General features: G+C 46.0%; 2 protein-coding genes across 3 annotated transcripts in view; one reads left to right on the top strand and one right to left on the bottom strand.

Moving 5' to 3' along the window:
• Nucleotides 1–1279: 1279 nt before the first annotated feature.
• On the top strand, nucleotides 1280–15848 carry CHMP3 (charged multivesicular body protein 3). Its single transcript, XM_082282202.1, has 6 exons — nucleotides 1280–1369; nucleotides 6161–6221; nucleotides 9619–9798; nucleotides 12330–12451; nucleotides 14250–14364; nucleotides 15340–15848. The coding sequence occupies exons 1-6, from the start codon at nucleotides 1325–1327 to the stop codon at nucleotides 15474–15476; spliced, it is 660 nt and encodes a 219-aa protein (XP_082138328.1). The 5' UTR covers nucleotides 1280–1324; the 3' UTR covers nucleotides 15477–15848.
• A 1806-nt stretch (nucleotides 15849–17654) lies between these two features.
• KDM3A (lysine demethylase 3A) overlaps nucleotides 17655–21006 on the bottom strand; it is a 29688-nt gene continuing 26336 nt past the window's right edge. For both annotated transcript variants that reach the window (XM_082282192.1, XM_082282193.1), the window contains exons 24-26: nucleotides 19099–19275; nucleotides 18883–19017; nucleotides 17655–18406 (exon numbers count right to left, since the gene is read on the bottom strand). In XM_082282192.1, coding sequence (XP_082138318.1) covers nucleotides 18326–18406; nucleotides 18883–19017; nucleotides 19099–19275 — 393 coding nt within the window. In that variant the 3' untranslated portion in view covers nucleotides 17655–18325. The remainder of the gene's footprint in view (nucleotides 18407–18882; nucleotides 19018–19098; nucleotides 19276–21006) is intronic.

Here is a 21006-nt window from a genome sequence, read left to right as displayed (position 1 = left end):
GGAGGGAAAGATGACAAAAAGTGAAACTGTACATTTTTGTAACTGTCATTAAAATGTCTGTCTCCAGTAATTAAATAATGAGGGTAAGCATAATTGTAAGGTATTAAGAGTTAGATTAAGTTAATAGCACCTTTTCCTTCCTAAACTTTTGCACTCTGGGCATCACTGATTTATTTCTAGTGCTTACAGTCTCAGATTGCTCACCGAGGTGTGAAGAGATGGAATGACTCGCTGGAGCTCCAGCAGAGCAGCTCCAAGCTGTCCCTTCATTTCAGCCAGGTGATCCTGCGGAGAGGAGGGTGGAGATGAGCCAGGCCTGGCTGGTGGGATTTCTCCAAAACAGCCCCGGCAGCTGGGGACGAGGTGGGCACCGGCTTGTACGGGCTTTGCCCTCGGTGTCCTGCGGGCCGTCCCAGGGGAAAGAGCAGAGTGGGAGTCAGCCCTTGCACCAACAGGTCATCGAGGTGCTGGGGTCCCAGAGAAGGGAGCGGAGCTGGGGAAGGGTCTGGAGCACAGGTGTGATAAGGAGCAGCTGAGGGAGCTGGGGGTAGCTCCGCCTGGAGAAAAGGAATCTCAGGGGAGACCTTATTGCTCTCTACGGCTCTCTGATAGGAAGGTGTAGCCAGGTGGTGGTCAGGCTCTGCTCCCAGGAAACCAGCGACAGGACGAGAGGACGGAATTTAAAGCTGGGCCAGCGGAGGTTGCGCTTTAGGAGGAACTTCTTCACAGAAACGGTGACTGGACATTGGAATGGGCTGCGCAGGGCGATGGGGTTAACAAACCCCGGAGGTGTTTTAAGGAAAGACTGGATGTGGCACTCAGTGCCGTGTCGGTGTTCGGTCATGGCTGCACTCGGTAATCTCAAGAAGTCTTTTCCAACCTAATTGACCCTGTGAATGGGTTATCAACACGCTCAGTGTGAGAGACCGAGCACTCCCGCCGCCACCAGCGCCCGCCCCGCCCCGCTGCCCTCAGAGCCTTCCCGCCCCTCCCGCGCGAGGCGGGGCCGTGCGCAGCGCCACGTGACCGGCGGGACGCCGCGAGGGGCGGGGCGAGGGGCGGGGCGAGGGGCGAGGGGCGAGGGGCGGGGCGAGGGGCGGGGCGAGGGGCGGGGCGAGGGGCGGGGCGAGGGGCGGGGAGAGGGGCGGGGAGAGGGGCGGGGAGAGGGGCGGGGAGAGGGGCGGGGAGAGGGGCGGGGCGGTGCGCTCGGCACCGCCCCCCCAGCGGAGGGGGCGGGGTCTGCGGTGCCGGTGGCGCGTGCGCAGTGCGGTCTCCGCCCGGCCCGGCCGAGGGGAACCCGGAAGTGCCGGGCGGTGCGGCCGCCATGGGGCTGTTCGGGAAGACCCCCGAGAAGCCGCCCAAGGAGCTGGTGAGGGGCCGGAGCCGCCAGGGCGGGGCTGGGGTGCGGCGGGGGCCGGAGGCTTGCGGGGGGACTGGCGGCAGGGCCGTGTGGCGTTGCTATGGCGTCGGGCGGGGACTGCGGAGGGGCCTGGCCCTGGCCCTGGCCCCGGCCCCGACCCCGACCCCGGCCCCGGCCCTGGCCCTGGCTACACCCGGCCCTGGCTACAACCGGCCCGGGACCGGGCGTGTGGAGACCTCACAACACCATCCAGTATCTGAAGGGGCCTACAGGGAAGCCGGAGAGGGGCTCTTTGTCAGGAACTGGAGTGACGGGACAAGGGGGAATGGGTGCAAGTTGATAGAGGGGAAGTTTAGGTTAGATACTGAGAAGAAATTCTTCCCTGTGAGGGCGGTGAGACACTGGAACAGGTTGCCCAGAGAAGCTGTGGCTGCCCCATCCCTGCAAGTGTTCAAGGCCAGGTTGGATAAGACGTCGAGCAGCCTGGTCTAGTGGAAGGTGTCCCTGCCCAGGTTGGAGCTATATGGTCTTTAAAGTCCCTTCCAACCCCTTAATATTCTATGATTCTAGCTCCTCTTGCAGATATAGCCTTAAAATTAGGAAATAGTAGCTGAAATGTTGGGACTTGGAGGGGGAAGGTGAGTCTGTAGACAAACTGTGTGTTTCCACGAACAGCTTTCTGATGTCACAGTGAAATGAAATAATGAAGACACTGGTGAATTTCACTTTTGCCTTTCGTAAGTAGCTACTAATGTGTTAGTGAAAAAGTCTGCTCTTTGGGGAGAGGAAGATCAAGTACATTAGAGGTACTGGAAAAGCAGCAGGAAGAAGGATGACAGGCACAGAAGTTGAAGGCTTAGACAAGCTGTGGATGTTCACAGGTGTCCCCTGGTGCTTTGTAGCAGCTGAGTCTGAGGGGAGTAGGTTGTGGTTGTTTCTTGTCAGGTGAGAGAATCAGATGAGGAATGTGCCTTTGGGAGTGTCCTTTCCTTTCCTGCTCTGCCTGTGTCTGAGCATTCTGTGGGCTGGGTCAGTCTCCTGTGTTCCTGAGTGTGGTACAGGAGACCACAGGGAGAGCTGGGATTGGGGACTGCTGCTCTCAGGGCTGGGGTAACACATCAGACAGCTGTGTAACCCACACATGTGGTCGTGCTGCACTGAGGCGTTCCTGCCTCGTGTCTGAGGGCTGCTCTTTTGCCTTCCCTGGTGAACTTGTCATGTTTTACAGTAGCACAGTGCCTGCTGGTCATCTTGGAGCTCTTGGAGGATGGTGCCATCCACCTTGAACCTTCTTCTTCTTTTTCGTGGTGCACAGCAACAGGACAAGGAGCAAGGGCCATAAACTAAACCACAATAATTTCCACCTCTGCATGAGGAAGAACTTCTTCACGCTGAGAGTGGCAGAGCCCTGGAATAGCTGCCTAGGGAAGTTCTGGAGTCTTCCTCTCTGGGGACATTCCAAACACACCTGGACACGTTCCTGTGTCACCTGCTCTGGGTGACCTTGCCTTGGCAGGGGGTTTGGACTGGATGATCTCCAGAGATCCCTTCCTAACCCAGGGATTCTGTGATTCTTTGCAGAAAACCCTGCCCAGGCTCTATGGAACAGGTGTAGGGAGAGGTGACGTGAGTCTCTGAGGGCTGCAGGCTGGCATGGTGACTTTACAGGCCACAACAGTGATATTGAGAAACCCATTAATAGTAAAAAATTCCTTTCCTCCTGTACCTAACTGCAGCTTTAGAAGGAAGAAAAAGTAGTTCCTAGCTGATGGGGAAACAGCACCGCTTATCTTGTGTCTGCCAGCAGCTGTGCACAAGATACAGTCCCTGAGCAGGGCTGGAGGGAGCCATCCAAGCACTGCAGAACGTGGATAATGATGGGGAGAGGTTGAGATTTTGTGATGGCAATGTTTTGCCCTTGGTTCATTTGTCTGCCCACTCTGCTGATATGAGATAATTTATTTATGATCAATACAAGGCAAACATCTCAGTCCTTGTGAAGAGCTGGTGATGCATTCCAGTCTGTCTAAAACTGGGGATTTATTATACTTTTAATGCCATGTCTGGATCGTTTGAACTTAAAAAGTGGGTTTTCCTCCAGTGTAGTCTGAGTTGGCTCTTTTCAGCCGAGTGCTTTGCTGGCTGACTCTGGTGTGATGCAGTGCTGTGAGAGTGATGGTTTTGTTTAGATCAGGAGTGGAAGCAGAATAGCTTCATCAGCGTGGAGTTGTGCTCAGGGTAATTGTCTTTGCTCAGCTGGACCACATACTCCTGTTCCCAGCACTGCTGCCTTGTGCCATGGTTTGTATCCATGTCCCTGTGTCCTGTGTGAGATGGGCAGTGTGGCTTCTTTGCAGCTCAACAAATTGCTGTCTTACGTAGCTGGGAGCATGGAGTAGCCTGGATGAGAGTCAATGGGATTTCCTCCTCCTCTTACACAAAACAGGAGATGAGTTGGGAACACCAGGGAAGGTGTAAGCACCCAGCTCTGCCTTTAGGACTGTTGTGTCAAGCAGCTGATTCCTGTCAAAGCTAGGGATGAGCTGTGAGAGTTTTCAGCTATCAGAGTTGGCAGGGATTGATGACAGCACACAACCAGTCTTGATTTAATGCTGTCTTTGTGCTGGGTTGTGCATCCCAGAGACAGAAGCTGGAAATCCTGCTGTGGTTCATTTGACAGTTGCTGATTGTGCTTGTATGTGAAGGCTTGTTGTGTGTTCATTTGTTCTAGAATACAAGTTGTAGAGCAAATCTCTGGTAGCTGTTGCATCTGAGACAGGACAGTTGGCCAGCCAGAGCTCTCTCATGTTTTACTTCAGTCTCTTCCCCCTGCTTTTTTTCCCTCTCATGTAGCCCATACTCAAAAAAGGAACCTTCTTAGCTTTCTGTCAGGGTGAGGAATGACTCTCCAGGACAATATTTCCTCCACTCTGAAGAACAAGAGGGGACGCTGCAGTCAGTCCTGCAAGGGTTTGGGTTTTTTTTCCCTGTAAAACCAGGATTTAACTAAAGGTACAGGAGCTTTCTGAAACCTGTTAGAAACTTCTGCACCAATGCAGGGCTTTGGGTTGTTTGTGGGGGTTTTTAAGCAGATTTTGTGCTTGGGCACCTCAAATGGTGGCTGTTGTCTGCAGTCAAAACGTGGTCTTGTTCTCCATGACCAAGAGAATGTCCTTTGAGACTGGTAAAAGTCTAAATGTGTTGCTCTGCTGGGCTTGTGCACTGAAGAGAACTTGCATTACAAGTTTTCAGTGCACAAGTTCTCTTCACTCTGCTTCCCTAGAGGGGTGGTCTTTTAGGTCTGTTAATAAACTTCTTTATATTAAGTTTTGTGCGTGCTTTGCTTTCTCCTAATTCTTATCTCACAGAAGGAAAATAAGTAAGTAATGGATGTTTTGAACCGAACCACTACATCAGGGCAAGTGGAGCTCCCCACCTCCTGGGTGAGCCAGACGGTCTGGAACAGAGAGATCTTGGCAAGTGCCAGGAGGGAGCTGTCAAAGGAGTGGCTGTGTTTGAACCCCACCAAAGACAGGGGAAGGGAAGCTGGAGGGCAGAGGGACCTGAGCAAGTGGGAGGAACGTAGCAGGAACCTCATGATGTTGAGCAATGCAAGACTGTGCAGGTGAGACAGCCATCCCTGCACGCAGGGATGTGCAGCCTGGGACTGGCTGGGCACCAGCTCTGCAGGAAAGGATCTGATTTCCCATGGATAATAAACATGAGTTCCCAGTGCACCTTTGCAGCAATGAAGGCAAATGGGGCTGTGTTAGGAAACTGTAGTCACAGTGCTGAGCATTCAGTCACTGTGCTACACAGCATTAAAGAGGCCACATCTGCAGAACAGTGTCCCAGTGTGGGCACCCAGTTCAGGAAGGATCTCAGCAAACTGGGGAAGTGTGGCAGAGGGCCATCAGGATGGTGGAGGGCTGGAGCCCTTGATGCAGGAGGAGTGGCTTAGGGAACTGGGCTCATTTTGGCTTGGAGAAGAGAAGGGGGTTTTTTGAGGTGTCTTCAGTGATAGGAGAGGTGCTACAGCCACAGGTGGCCAGAGGAGAGTTTTGAATTGGACATGAAAGGCCAGATTGGATGGAGCTCTGAGCAATCTGGTTTAGTGGAAGGTGGCCCCACCAACAGCAGGATGTAGATGGTCTTTAAGGTCCCTTCCAACCCAAACTGTTCAGGATTCTGTGAGGAAAGGTCTTCCTCACAGGAGTAATTTAAGTGCAGTTGCTCAGAGTGGCTGTGAAGTCTCTGCCCTCAAACAGTATCAAAACTCAGTGGATGAGGCCCTGAACAACCTGTCTGAAGTCTGAACTTGATCCTGCTTTGAGTAAGGGTTGGTTTGGAGACCTCCTGGGGATCCTCCTGACTGAAATGGGCAGTAGCATTCTTGCTGCTGTCATCCTGTGTCAAAGTCTGTCCCTTCTGCTGAAATTCCCTGTGGCAAGTTCACTCTGTACAGTGACATGGCTGTGATGTGGGAAGTTAGCCACGCACTGAGCGTCTGACTCACAAATCACATCATGGAATCATTGAAGAGTTTTGGTTGGAAGGGATCTGTAAAGGTCCTCCTTAACTGCTTGTCTGAGCATTAAGAGCAGTGCAGTAACTGGTGGTATCTCTGCAATGTTTTGGGGTTTTATTATTTGAATAATGAAGTATTTTAACATCACTCATAACTTAAAGCTTGTGCATTTTGAAGTGCTGCTTTGATACTGAATGTTTAAGTTACATGCAAATATAAAAGCATAGTTTTAAAGATGGAATTTCAAGTAACTCTCTCTTTCTCTTTTTAAGGTCAATGAATGGTCCTTGAAGATAAGGAAAGAAATGAGAGTGATTGATAGACAGATCAGAGGTTTGTACTTGTGTCTCGTTTTTTTTTTTACTCTCCCTGTCTGCCTTCAAGTTTTTTTTGCTTTAATTGAGGTAGGCTGTGAAATTTAATAACCTGGGGTAGTCTATCGCGTTTGGAATAAAGGAAGATGAATGTGATCCTGGGGCCAGACTTAGTCTGTGCTACAAAATGATGTCGCTGTGAAGTTATCCAAGTAAAATTTTCAAAAGAATATGAATATTTCATGCTCCCAGTAAGACATAATGCTCTTAAATCCCTTTGGATAACATGTATTAGACTTATTATCCAGAATTTCACCCACATTGATTTAATAAGTAGTATCAGTGTGGTATATAATTCCACATGTAGGAAGTTCCACTGATATGTACTGGTGTGAAAAGTGCACAACCCAAGCAAAAGTAGCTTGCTGTCAGCTTGGGAAAATTACAAACAGAAGAGAGGAAGGGAAAAAAAGAAGTATTTTCACAGCAGGTGGGTGTTCTGCTATTAAATGATGAGCATTACACTGCTGAATGTGTTTTGAAAAACAGAGGAGTTCCTTTTTATTGCACTGCTGTTAGTTCAGAATTTCTTCTGTCTGCCATCCCTGAGCCTGAAAATAGGTTTGGGTCTAGGTTTTGTTTTCCCCTTCTTTGTCTTCTACCCTGTCCCTGGGATTTGCCCATGGGATGTGCTGGTGAAGGATATTTTGTGTCAGCATCTGGTTACTAGGCACATGCCTGTTTTGTTCTCCCTTCCCTATTCCTCCTCAGCCCTGTGCCTCTGGAGTAACCTGACAGGGTTTGTGTCTTCTCCCTCCCATAGACTCGTGTGATTTGGTTGGAGAAGGTTGCTTGTGCAGTACAAGGTCTGTCCTTGTCTCTAATATGAGGAACAGAGTTTGTCTTTCCCGGGAAAACCAATGTACAAGAATGTGAATTCTTTTGCTTTCTCCAGAGCACTTTGTGTGGCTGTATCAGGCACAGAGGAACTGCAACTCTGATCTTACTAGCAAAATGTGTTTTAGAGGTTACATCTTCCACAGGAACAAAATACCCACATGTTCACTACTGATGTTTCTTGAAATTTCGGGTTTCTGTTAACTTTTTACATGCCATAATACTTTTAATGGCCTATACAGATACTAGGTTACGTGGTAGTGTGATATTTTGATGTGGATGCAAATCTAATTATTTTAGTGTCTCTAAGCATGTCTGTATTTCAGAGTCCTACTTTCAAAGAAATACAGTTCAGCACTAACCACCAACCATCTGCTATTGTGATAATTTCCCTTAAAATAAACTACAGAATATCTTTGTGCCAGGATTTCACATTTTACCAAGTGTCACCTATGGAAGTACGTGGTTCTGCTGGACACTTCCCAGGCTAGCAGGCTGCTCCTGAAGGATAACAGCCACGTACCACTGAAGGTTTTCTCAAAAATTACTTACTGTAGTTGGATTCTGCTGTGCTTTCTCCTTTCAGCTGAGCCTTACACAGGAAATCCCTGCAATCTCTAAGGATGCTAAGCTGGAACCTGCCTTAGTTTCCTTGGGGAAGGCTGTGCTAGATGTGTTTGGACAAGGCAATGCTAGATCCACCTGGGATGAACTGAGTGGGCTTGGATCACTGGAACACTTGGCTTGCCTGGTCAGTGCAGTTACTAAAATAGCAACACAGTTTGAAACCATCTGTTGTTGGACTCTTGCTGCTCTAGTGATTTCTCTTTGGGGTAGGTTGTTTTTCAGGGCTTGGAAGGTTAGGAGAAATGAAAGGTATCCTTGTTAGTTCAGAATTAAATTTTTTGAGTTGATAGAGTTGGAGTAATACAGTAACTTTGTGTTTAGCTGAGCTTTCAAGTCCCTCTCACATGTGCTTGGGCTGCTTTGTGCCTCTTGTGCTTGATAGTGCTGCAGAGAGACTGGGGAAGTGACTTTGGCTTCCTTGAGGAGTGTAGCTGGCACTGACCTTCAGAGATGGAGTTGGCTGTTCTTTCATACTTGTGCTGCTGATCTCATACTCAGCAGTTGGTCATGCCAGTGAAAGCATTCACTCGAGTACAGGCTGCCCTACACTAGACTGAGTGTAGCAACACAATACTTGTGGTTGTTTTCAGCCTGAATGCTGTAATTCCTCACTGCTGCTGGAGTTCTTCTGGTGCTTTCTGTTTCGTGCTGGAGCACTTCAACTCTTTCTTATCTGCTCTGATATGCTGGGACTTGGCTCAGTCCCGTGTCTGACATACAAATGTCTTCAAGTTCATGGTATTTCTGAAAATAATAGTGGGAAAGCAGCAAGGGTATGTTTTTCTGATTATGATCCTGCAGCTTTCTGCTAGTCCTTTGAGGTAAAGACCCCAGTGAATGATAGTGAGAGAATAACTGGTCTTGAGTACAGAGTTCATTAACTCCCACTCGAGAAGCTGTGTTGAAGTCTCCAAGTCAGCCTGTGCCTGAAAGTGTGTGTTGATGCCTTTATTTTTATAAAAGGGCAACTTCTTATTCTTCCAATGTGTAACTTCGTCTGGCATAAATCAAGAAGACTCAAAACTAAATTTGAACTGAGGCTTTCCTTGAAATAATTGTTCTTGTGGTCATTTCAATCAACTCTTTGCAGGAAGGTGAGGCTAATCCTTATTATCTGAATTCTTTATTTACTTTAGGATCATTTTTCTTGTGGAATCTTAGATCCACGTTTCGTCAGTGGTTGATGTATTGCTGAGTCTGGAAAAGGAAGGAGGTTGATATTGTCCCTGCTTATTCTTGCAGTTTTTGCTCTGGGCTTTTTGGAGTACCTGGCTCCTGCTGTTCACAGCCAGTGTTACCTGGCAGGGCAGAACTGTGAACAATCTCATCAGATTTGCTGGAGAAACCAATGGTATTTAAGGAGGCCTATTTAGTGTTTAATATTTCAAATCCAACCAACTCTTTGGTGCTCATGCTTAGTTCAGTATTCCTGCTTCAGCACACTCTTAAAAAACAGCTATTGAACAAAGCTGGATGCCAGGAGAGTTTGAACAGGATGTTTTAAATTGGATGTTTATTTTGTATATATATATTTATATCAGGCCAGTTTAATAGGAAGTTATTTTGAAGTTGTAAATTAAATCATCCTCTCAGAGTGCTTTGTTCTTAGCTCAGCATCGTGGACATTCTCAGACAGTCCTTTAGAGTACTCTTGGCTGCAAAGGCAATTACAGAGCTGGATGTTCAGTAATAAGAATTTTCCTATTAAGATTTAGCTGAATTATTCAACTGACATGTAAATCAGCCTAGAACAAGGTCTGTGAGTAACAGAGGGAAACTGAAATCAAGCAGAAACAATTCTTTGCATTGGAAACATACCCCAACAAATGACTAATTTCTCTTCCATATTCTTGGGAGTTCATCACTATTTGCTGTGTTTTTCTGTACTCCAGATATCCAGAGGGAAGAGGAGAAGGTGAAGAGGTCAATAAAGGACGCTGCCAAAAAGAATCAGAGAGATGTGTGTGTGATCTTGGCAAAGGAGCTGATCCGCTCTCGGAGGGCCGTAAGCAAACTCTATGCATCCAAAGCTCACATGAACTCTGTTCTCATGGGGATGAAGAACCAGCTTGGTAAGAACAAATTCTGAGCCCAAGCACAATGACTGCTCTGACAGTAGAGGTGAGATCTGAGGTTTTCTTGTCCAGAACCAAAGTCAAATGCAGGCAGGGCTTGAATGTGGAAGCAGCCATGCTCTTGTGAAAGGCAGCTGATTCCAGTGGGCTTCAGGAACCTGGGAAGATCCTCCCATAGCAAGCCCAGAGCTGTGAGGCTGCTGCAGTTCTACCCCCTAATCCCAGCAGGCACATGCACCCACAATCTCAGAGCAGAGCCTTTGCCACCACCCCATAAACACACACAGCTTTCACAGACACATGAACAGCTCCATCCTGCTCTTCCTCTTCAGCTGATAAGGACTGAGGTGCACTGGTAGAACACATATGTACACAGTACATGGGTTGTTCCACGAGCTGCTCTCAGATGCCTTGTTTAAGATGGCCAGATATCTGAAACCTGGCCCCAGATTTGCTCTGACTGAGGTGCTGGTACCTGGTCCTGCAGCCCCCTGAGGTTTGTGTATTCCCTGATCTACTTCGATCCTTCCCCAAACTACCTTTGGTCATTCCCCTAAAATTCAGTTAATTTTCCCCTAAAATTTAATTATTAAATCCTGTAATCCACCTAAAAGATCTATCATAAGTTTTCCCTGTGTCCAAACATGCTCTTTCCCCTTACATCCCTGTAAGGGAAAAGAGCATGTATCCCTGTAGGCAATAACCCCCCTCAGTCTGTGGGATGTTCTGAGGCTGTTTGCCCACTGCCCTCTCTGGATGGGTGTCCCACCCTGGGCTCTGAAGTAGACAGGGAGCTCCCAGTTTTAGTTTCTTGGGGTTCCTGCCCCTCATTGTTGCCTGCATCCTTGCTGGTTCCCTGTTTCCTCTGATGAGCTGCTCAGCAGATGATCTAACACCTCTCCTCAGAGCCTGAGGGTTGCAGTGATGTGAGAATCACATGCTCTGAAACTGAACTCTCAGCAGTTTGGAACACGTTCTTAGTGTGCATTCCTAAACAGTTTGAATGCATTCCTAATATCTCTGTATCCTTTTGGAGCCTGTGTCACTGATTTTGACAGGATCTGTCACAGGAGTAGAATTCCCTTCACCTTGTAGATGGTTGTTTCTCTAGCAAGAGTCTGGGGGCATTTACCAATACCTACATGGGGGTGGGGGAGTAGTGTTTGATTTTCTTGGTGTGGATGAATCCTTTTGCGCCTTGGCTTAACACCCATGTTCTGTAAACCCTCCTTGGTCCTTTGTGTTTCTCCAGAACCAGCATATTTCCCTCACTCCTTATCCACATCAGAAATCTGTTGTAATAGACTTCCTGCAGTGTTTTCCATAGCTGGAAACATTCCAGCCAATAACAGGCACAACTGAAAGCTTTAAAGACAGGAGAAGACTTAGTGGAGGTCAACATGCTGCTGAAATGTCAAAGCATTTCCCCCACCCCAGCATAATCCAAGTAGATTTTGACACTGGATGAATGATAAATCAGGAGTCACATTGTGAACTTCAAGTGTAATTTTGTCACAGTTCAAATGTGGTTCCCCATGGAAAGGGAAGTAGGACTATCCTTGCAGCTTGAGGTGTCCCTTAAAAGGAAAAACTCAAAACAGCCTCCTCCTTATTACCACTGCCAGCATCTTCATCTTCCTGGGAATGTTCTGATACACTTAGATAGGAAACATGAAGGAACCTAGAATTCAGTCTGGGGTCTGTAGTAACCTGAGAAATGACCACTCAAGGCAAGGTTTCTGTTAGTTTGTTAAAAGTGTAAGGCTCTTAAAAGAAATTACTGAAGTGAAAAATAATATATGCTATACCTTCATTTTGCTTCGTTAAGGAGTGACCATTTTATATACAAACAGGTAAGTTCTCCATGTCCAGGAAACTGCAAAGTTAGATGGCAGAATTTAAAAAACTTCACAGTACCCTTAATTACTGCTTTTTGATCTTGGTATATTGATACATATGAGGAGAGCTTATAAGTTACATTATGAGAATAGCCTCTGGAAAGAGTCTTGTTAAATTCAGTTTAAACAAGCTTATTTTCAGCTTATCTTTTTCAGTATTAATGTTATAGCTTACTCTTTGCTGTGAAGCTGTTGCAGCAGAACTTCTGCCAGGGTTAGCTTCCAGTTCCCGGTGTCAGGCAGGAGGTCCCTGGTTTCAGCACTCACTGCAGCTCTGCTGCTGAAGCCCCCAGCAACACCTCTGGCTGCTGAGGGGCCAGGCAGGAGCAACTCAGGCCTCTCTCTCCCTGTCTTCAGTGAACTGGGTGCAGGTGGTTGAAATCTCTCTGCAGACCACCTGGGTTGCTCATTGTGCAGGACCCATAGCTTTGCTTTAACTGTGGCTTTTTGAACATGGGTACAAGTTGGGCTTTCCCAGGAATTTAGTCAGGAATGAAGAAGTGGAATCCCCATTTCTTTTTAAAATGGAATTGTCTAAATGTAAACAAATTTGCATGTAGGGAGGATATAATTTCTCTGCTTTCAGCAGTGCATGGATTGTTCAAGCTGTTCTGTGCCTCTCCTTCACAGCTGTCCTCAGAGTAGCAGGTTCATTGCAGAAGAGCACAGAAGTCATGAAAGCTATGCAAAATCTAGTAAAAATCCCAGAAATCCAAGCAACGATGAGGGACTTGTCCAAAGAGATGATGAAGGTAAGATCTGGCACATAAATCAGACCTGGGTGAACATGATGTGGTTGCTACTGAGCTGTGCAATCGCTTGGGTGGCCTCTTTGTCAGAGGGCTTGTGTGACCTCAGGACATTCCACGACACTGTGGCCAGTCTGATACTGGTGACACAAAGAGTTTTAAACCTAACAGCAAAAAGCTGTTAGACAAACATTCTTAATAACAATTTTGAGTCAAAATTGGGAACATATTGGGAATTTATTTGCCATAGACATGTTCAAAGAAACAACAATTTTCAGGCATTTATATACACTATAACATCCAATATTTTTTTATAGACACTCGAAAAATCTGCCCAATTTACTGCATCATGGTAGAGGTGTTTTGTTTCTTTTAACTACTACCAGAACATCTCATCTGTCTTTCTTTAATGGATAACCCAAGTTTTATTCAGCTAAACAGTGCTTTATTAAATCTGCTGTCCTAGTTAGACAATTACTATTGATTAAGTTTTTTGGGGTGTACAAGCCTATGAAGTGGCTCCCTTACTGCGCCTGCAGTGTGTTAATCAAATTTTCTGGGGTGTATAGGCCTTTGACTCCTTAACTCTCTGAAGATACCATACTTGTTCCATGACATCTAATTCATCTCTAGTTACATAATAACCATTAAACAATTCTTTATTGAATTTTGTTCTTCAGTATTAAGTTCTCTAAGTGGTATGGGTCCATGGAGTTCATTTCTGCATGTGCAGTGAGGTAATTTCTCAGGGTTTTCTACTGACACTGAGCCAACACAGATCTAAATCAAAACCAGCCAAAATAACACAATCAGACATTCCTTAACTAATTAAACATAGTTCCTTACAAAATTTTTAAAGAATCACAAAACTCCTGGCTAATTGAGATATAACTCACTGTCACTGGGTTTGAAGCATCTAGCTCAGTGTCTCCATGTGATGGGAGCGCTCTGATTTGAAAGTATACAAAGTCTACTGTTATGAACATTACATTTTCAACAACTAAAGTTGTTTTGCTTTTTCCCTTCTGACCACTCTAGACTGTTTAGTTCCAATATGTTTATTTCTAAATAATTTTGCTATTGTGCACCAGCATGGTTTGGCCATATCTAGGTTGCAGGGCCTGCAAAGGAATGTTTTCAAATGCAGACAGAAAAAAACCCAAGCTGTGTCAAAGAGCAGTTTTACAGTGTGCTACACAATTCATGCTGCATGACTGAAATTTACACTTGTATTTCACATGCTTGGAGCAGGCTGGCTTCTTGGTTTAGATGTGCAATAACAATAAATAACCACGGATTTGTAGAATGGTTTGGGTTGGAAAGGATCTTAAATATCATGTAATTCCAGCCCCCCTGCCATGGACAGGGACACCTTCCACTAGACCAGGTCACTCAGAGCCCCATCCAACCTCGACTTGAACACTGCCAGGGATTGGGCATCCGCAGCTTCTCCGGGCAGCCTGTTCCAGTGTCTCACCACCCTCACAGGGAAGAATTTCTTCCTAATATGTAACCTAAATCTCTCCTCTTTTAGTTTAAATAACTTGAGGTTTTCAAAGTGAGAACAGGTGCCTTTAATCCCCAGTTTTCTTCCTGCTTTTCCAGGGCACCAGTTGTAGAGATACATCCTTACACTGCAGGGGGTCTGTTGGCCGCCCTTGTGCAACAGCCTCCATTGGGAAAGCTGGAGCAGGGGGTTGTTACATGCCTGGATAGGCATAACCTCATCTCCCAAGCGGGAAATGTGTCCTCTTACTCTGCTGTTTCCAAGGGCATCACAGGCTGCCTTGTTTTCTGCTAGGCTGGAATTATAGAGGAAATGCTGGAGGACACCTTTGAAGGCCTGGAGGATCAGGAGGAGATGGAAGAGGAAGCAGAGGCAGAAATTGACAAAATCCTTTTTGAAATTACAGCTGGTGAGTTTGTGGGTGCTGCTGAGAGCCCTGCTCTGTTCAACAAGATGCAGCAACTGAAATCTTCATCTCTTTTGACTGCACTGCACTCTCACAGTGGCATCTCTTCCTTTGGTGATGGGCAGAGAGCTCTGACAAACTGGTTTCTCAGGGAATTCTGGCTGAGAAGGTCAGTGGGGCTCAGCAAGGCAGAACTAATATCCATCAGCTGCTGTCTGTGCAGTTAAGTAATTGAGGCTCCAACAGATCTGTGTTTGGCTGTGCAGTGAATCGTCTAAACAAGGTGAAACTTACATGATTGACTAGGTACTGTTATTAATGAAGCCAAGAAATAAACTCAGCTGCACTGCCTTGAGTCCTAAGCTGTGTTTTGAGTCCTGGCAGTAACATGCTGTGTCCTGTTTGGGGGAAAAAGCCCGAAACGAACACTAAAACCCTCTTAAAACCAAAACCACAATTTCTGCCTTCCAGCTCATGAAGTAATGATCTACTGGTTCAGTTATTTGACTTGGAGAGTGCTTAGAATGCTCCTTTCACCTGGATTGCTTGTGATGTGGTGTGACAAAAACAATACCAGGGCTGCATTCAGCTGTACCACACTGAAAGTGCAGCTCCCACCTTGCTGGCACCTTGTGCCCAGCGCCTGGCACATTGTCCTCTCCTTTCTCATATCCTAATTTGCTTTTTCCATCCTGTTTCCTGGGACCTCCCCTCCTCCCAGGCAGGCAGTGGGAGCTCCAAGGCAAGCAGCAGGGCTTGGGGGGGAGCTTCCTCCCAGCAGGGAAGGAGTGCAGAGGCTCAGAGGGGCTGGCAGGTCAGTGCTGCTGGGCAGCCAACAGCCCCGGGCTGGCCCTGTCACAGCTCAGGGGTGTGACCTCCAGGAGAAGTGACTGGTTGGGTTATTTTAGATGTCCCTGAAAGTCACTAATTATTAAATGCAGACCTAAGACACACTAACGAGCCTGTTTGTTGTTGCAGGGGCCTTGGGTAAAGCACCCAGTAAAGTGACAGATGCTCTGCCAGAGCCTGAGCCCATGGGAGCAGCTGCTGCTGCTGTGGACGAGGAGGAGGACATCGAAGCAATGCAGTCGCGGTTGGCGACCCTGCGGAGTTAGGGCCAGCATGGATGTGTACAGTTGGCTTTATTTTATTCTGTCCTACCTTCAAAATGCAAAACTTAACTGTATTCTCACTTATGTAATATATATATATTTTTTTTTCTTCCTGAGGATTTTATTCTCCAAGAAACTACTGTAATATACTTCTTGGGGAGTGTAGTCTCTTCCAGTTTTCTGTGGTGATATGGCAAGGGTGGTGTAATGTTATGTATTTTTAGATACAAAGTCCTGAAATACATTCTCATCTTCAAGCAGCATTTTTCCCTAACAGGCACTTTGGTTTAATCTGCTACCAAAAACCTCCAGCACTGTCAGATCTGTGTTTTCCTGAATCACTACAAATTTTATTAAAGCTGCTTCTAACAGTCACTGCCCTGCAGCAGTTTAGTTTGCATCACTTTGGCCTCTGTCACAAACAATACCCACCTCTAACACCTCCCTTTTGGTTTTGTAACACCTTTCTTTAGCACATTTAGGGCCTTCACTGCATAGTTAAAGAGAAGTTTTCAGTCAGTTCCAGCTCTGTATGATCACAGGAGAGCCTGTCTTAGCCAAGGCTGTGGCACAGCAAGAGCAGCAGTGGGAGGGGTGGCCCTGACTCACCAGACTGTTGGCAAAGCTTCCCCAGAGCCTGTGGCCATGCCAAGGCCTCACTGCTGCTCCAATAGCACATTTCAGGGTCAAAAGAGCTGTGTCTCCTCCCAAGGAAAAGCTTCAGGGAAAACAGATGTCACAGCTCACAAAAGGCAGTTTGCAAACCAAAAAATTCTGACCCAAACCTGTCACTACCACAGGCACCTGCCAGGTAAAGGGCAGAGCTCTTAATTTTAAGGAAGACGTACCAAAAGCAATCTAAAGTCTCTAACTAATTGTATCCCAACAGCAAGGGTAGAAAAACACACAAGGTACACAGATAGCTGGATGGGGGGCCAAGCACTGTTCACCTTCATGCTCAGGGAGGCAAAGTATCCCCAAGGCTGTGCAACTCAAGTGTTCCATCTCCACCCCAAATGCAACACAAAAACAGGCAAGAGGGATAATTTGGTTCTTGTGGTCTTAAAAAAATCCAGAAAGCAGAGATAGAAATAAAAGCAGCTGCAGAGTGGAGAGGGTGAGAGCTGCAATAAACCCAGACTGAACAACAGCACAGTGGTAAGAGCTCAAAATCCAGCTTCAACAATGGGTCTTTTCAGATGTTTGTGCACACAGGGCGTGTAAGATCAGTGTGACTCAGCTCCCTGGGAGGTACCTGTACTCCAGCTGGCTCCAAGGAAAGCAATTAACCTGCTTTATGTCATCTACTTCAACTTGATAGTTCAAGGGAAAATGTTCAGGTAAGTGGTGTTTTTAAGCATACCTGACAAGTTCAAGCACAAAATGCCAAATCAAGCCAGCTGAAGGGACCAGAACAAGTTATTTACTGTCAAGAGGTGTCAGCAAGTACAGTTGGAGGAGAGCTCTCACTGACCCCAGTGAAGGGCTGTTGTGTAGGCAAATCTTCTGTAAGTCCACATAACTCTAGTGAAAGACTCCTACTCCCTGCACACCACTGCAGCCTGTCCCCACTCCTGAGGGAGCAGTGAGAGGAAGTTTCTCTGAAGAAGAATCCTGTCACCCCAGACAGACTCAACAGCTAATGCTGATCACAAACAGCAGGTGAGGTACTACAGGGAGGGGGAGCTGCAGTTCCTCTGTTGCATAAAGCTCAGAAAAGTGACTTTGCTACCAAGGTTTGCTCTCCTGTGCAGCTGTTCCCAACAGCCATCCTGCACCTTTCAGTGCTGGGAAGGAACTGAAAGGTTAATTTTATCTCAGGGTATCTCATCAAATGAGAGATTCACTTTTCCACCCATGACCGCTCTTCCCATTTTAAGTTTTATGATGTTTTCAGTCTTTCTCCAAATAACCCTGAGTTGTGTGTGTACCACTTCAGATTGAAGCTGCAAAGCTCATGTGATACAGAGCACAGGAGCAGCAGTCAGGCAGCTAAGTCATGCTTAGGTTAACCAAAAATATCTATAAACAGGTCTGCTGCTGTATTCCATACCCTAAGCCTTCAAATACTTTAAAAAACAGTATGAACAGTTTATGGTACACCATTTTCTTTTGCATTTCAAAGTACTGCATCAAATTAATTACACTTTAAACAGTCAACTGAAGAAGACAGGCAAGGAACAGTATCTGAAATAGAGGAATTTTTATGTAACCATTCAGTGTTAAAAACAAGAGAATCAAACATCAGTTCAAATTAAAGAGCAATTTCAAACAGAAGACATTTGATTAAAAGTTTCTTTTAACATTTAGAAATTTAAATACATTTACCTAAAGATGGTTAACTCCCATCTCTATGTTACTATACAATAGCTTAAAGCTACTTTTAAATGCTAGTTCTATGTTAATGTGAAATTCCAGAACTGCATTCTTAACTTTTTATGTAAATTGGTTATTAAACTGAGTGATTTCATACTTCCTCCCACCCCAAAATAAATTTTAGAAATTGAAGCTTTACAATGCCTTGAATAATATTTTTCAAACGAGTAATTTGGAATAGTTCTCGACAGTTCTATAGGAGGTATTTTGTACAGTTTGGAGAGCAACTCCGTATAAAGTTCTATTGCAACTGAGCATTCACAGTATGCCACAGTCCATACATATTACTACATATACATATCAGGTTTGTAAACATTGGAAGAATACACAGAACATAGTACCACGATCCTCTGGTACTGCTGAAAGGAAGATGAGGTAACATTCATATAATCTCAAAGTCCACAGAGGTCCTGACTGAGTAGGTAGAACAGCTGCCAACGCTTCTGTTTCATAGTGTGTGGTTAAGGCGCTCTACATCACGGTCTGCTAAGGCTGGATTCGTTAGCTCTCAGTATCCCAACTGCGTCTTTAACAGCGTGGTATATGACATTCTTCACCTGCAGGAACAAAGGAAAAGGTGCTTGGTTTTACAAGCAAACAGCACAGATAATTTTCCAGCTTTCCCACTTCCTTCCCCTCACCCTGTGCAGGTCAGTTCAGACACACTCATCTGCCCAACCTTCAGGTAAATCACAAACTTGGGAAAACAAGGTTCACATTCTAACAGGAGATAAAGTGAACCCTGTAGCCTGAGGAGAGCATTGCTCAGCTGGTGGGGAAACAAAAGAAATGGCAGAAGAAGGCATCTGAAAAGAATCTCAGGAGAAGCTTCGGAGGGCTTTCTCAAAACTGCTAAAAAACTACCAGTTCAAACACTACTGAAATTTCAAGAACCAATGCATTAACATTGATCTGAACACAAAAGCAACCTGGGTTGCATGGCCACAGCCCTTCTGGGTTTGGTGAAGGTTGTCTGTTGTGTTTTAGTGGGGCTTTTGTAAAGGATCAAGAGCACAGAGCATTGGAAAGTTACCTGCAATTTATCTTCATGGTTCGTATGCGTATGTGACAGATATCTAAATTCCTGAGTGAGCCAGAAGCAGTGTTTGACATGCTCTGGGGATACAAAGTCTTCTGCAACTTTAATACAACTGTACAAATTATGAACCTAGAGAGAACAAACAAGCATTAGCCATCTGCTCCAAGGGCTGCCCAAGCAGTCAGGCCATCCCATGTCCCTGGTTCTTGCCTGGTGTGGAGCTCCTGCTGGGATGAAAACTACATCTCCTAGAAACTGTACAATAGCCCAGCCTTGAACTCCGTACTCCTGATGAAGGCGTTTCCTCAGCGATCGGTCCAGGTACCAACTCTGATCATGAATGGGATCGTGATCTACAGGGTTTTCTTGGCCTTGTTCTTCTGCAACCTGGAAAGTCACAAGACAGCAGGCATTTTAACACACCAGTCTGACTGGACAGTCAAGCTCTATCTGTGACATTCCATGCAAACCTGTGCCAGAGGGACTTGCACCATGTGTTCAGGTAGGAAAGTTAGATAATGAAAGTCTGGATCCTTACTCAGACCTTTGTCAAGGTTTCAACATTTCTCAGGTCCCACTGGCCTCACAGACACATTGCAAGGGTGGGTATGGAAAGTGCAAGTAATCCCAACTGACAGTGGCAAGGAACAGAAGGGTGAAGCAACTCGTGTTCACGTGAGAACCCCTCTCACACATGGAACCAGTGTTCTGACACTACTAAAGCTGGAGAGGGATTGTGTAGAGGGGCATGAAGTGACAGGACAAGGGGAAATGGCTTTAAACTGAAGGACAGTAGGTTTAGATTAAAGAAGAAATTAGGAAGAAGTTCCTTCCTGTGAGGGCAGTGTGGCCCTGGCACAGGGTGCCCAGGGAAGCTATAGCTGTCTCATCCTTGGAAATATTCCAGGCTACATTGGATGGGGCTCTCAGCAATGTGGTCTAGGGGAAGGTGTCCTGCCCATGGCAGGGGCATTGGAATGAGATGGTATTGAAGCTCCCTTCCAACCACAGCCATTCTGAAATTCTCTGACTCTACAACTGGAAGACACTACCCAAGTGTGGAATTCAGCACCTGTCTGCCTTGAGGCCACAGTCAGTCAGCACGTGCTCACTGACCCAGAGAATGCAAACCAGATTTTCAGGAGAAACAAGACTGGGAGGCACAACAAGCACTTCAGGACAGAAATTTGAGGGCTGTGGGGAAAGAATTTCTGCAAGAAGTTCCTGTATAAATCCAGCTTGCTGCAGCAGCCATTTACACCCAGGACTGTAGCATAAAACCCCATTTGGGAGGAGATGAACAGCTTGGTTCTCCACTAAAAGCTGCTGAAAGCCCCACACCTGCCAGCAAGTGTGACACAAGGGACTGAGGTGTGAGACACAGACATCAAGACTCCAAGTGCTAATGCTTATCAAACCCAGGAGCATGTTTTATCAACTGCAAGATTTGTTCTTTGTTAATATTAAATAAGTCTGCTGCAGCCTCTCCCAGCTTCCACCAAGACAGCCATCAGCCTGACCAGCCCAACAGTTGTTCAGATCATCCCATTTATCCTTTTACGTATCAGCATATTGGCTCTTTCCATTTTCAGAGCACCAAAGAAGTTTCACGATTAAGACCACAAAACTCTGGGCTACCTGAGGTAAATTTAAACACTAAATCAAGCCCTTTTGGATGTAGTAGCACATCTGTACTAAACCCTTACCTCCCATAAAAACATGACAAAATACCTCGTGCTTTTCCTTAAATTCAGACATCATCAAGGTATGGGGAAAAAAAAGGTAAGACAGAGAGAACAAGGAAGAGCTTTATGTACCATGTATTGCTTTGAATTTGCCAAGAACATCTCACATTCTTCTAAGAATGACCAAATTAAACTGTGCTTTTCTTTAAATCTAAACCAGCTATTTTCTTGTTCACTATGTAACATTACTCATCTATGAGAAGAGTGGGCAGGAGGAGTAGCTACATACAAGGTAACTTCAAGCTTCAACTCTCCACCCTTTTCAGATCCTACAAGACTCATGGCTCTGGACAAGTTTTGTCCTGGATACAACTCAAGTACTTGTTTCCAGAATAACTGGGATATGAAGGAGAAAAGCCTAAGGATAGAGACT

This window comes from Coloeus monedula (genome assembly GCF_965178545.1).
Source record: "Coloeus monedula genome assembly, chromosome: 5".
NCBI classification, from domain to species: domain Eukaryota; kingdom Metazoa; phylum Chordata; class Aves; order Passeriformes; family Corvidae; genus Coloeus; species Coloeus monedula.
Note: the sequence above shows the minus strand (reverse complement) of the source record. Positions and strands in the feature narration are given on the sequence as shown.

Bases quoted from the DNA above. Each gene is read 5' to 3' on its own strand.
- CHMP3 (XM_082282202.1), top strand. From the start codon at position 1,325: ATGGGGCTGTTCGGGAAGACCCCCGAGAAGCCGCCCAAGGAGCTG. The intron at 12,452-14,249 runs GTAAGATCTGGC...GTTTTCTGCTAG, and splicing joins TGTCCAAAGAGATGATGAAG to GCTGGAATTATAGAGGAAAT. The intron at 14,365-15,339 runs GTGAGTTTGTGG...TTGTTGTTGCAG, and splicing joins CCTTTTTGAAATTACAGCTG to GGGCCTTGGGTAAAGCACCC.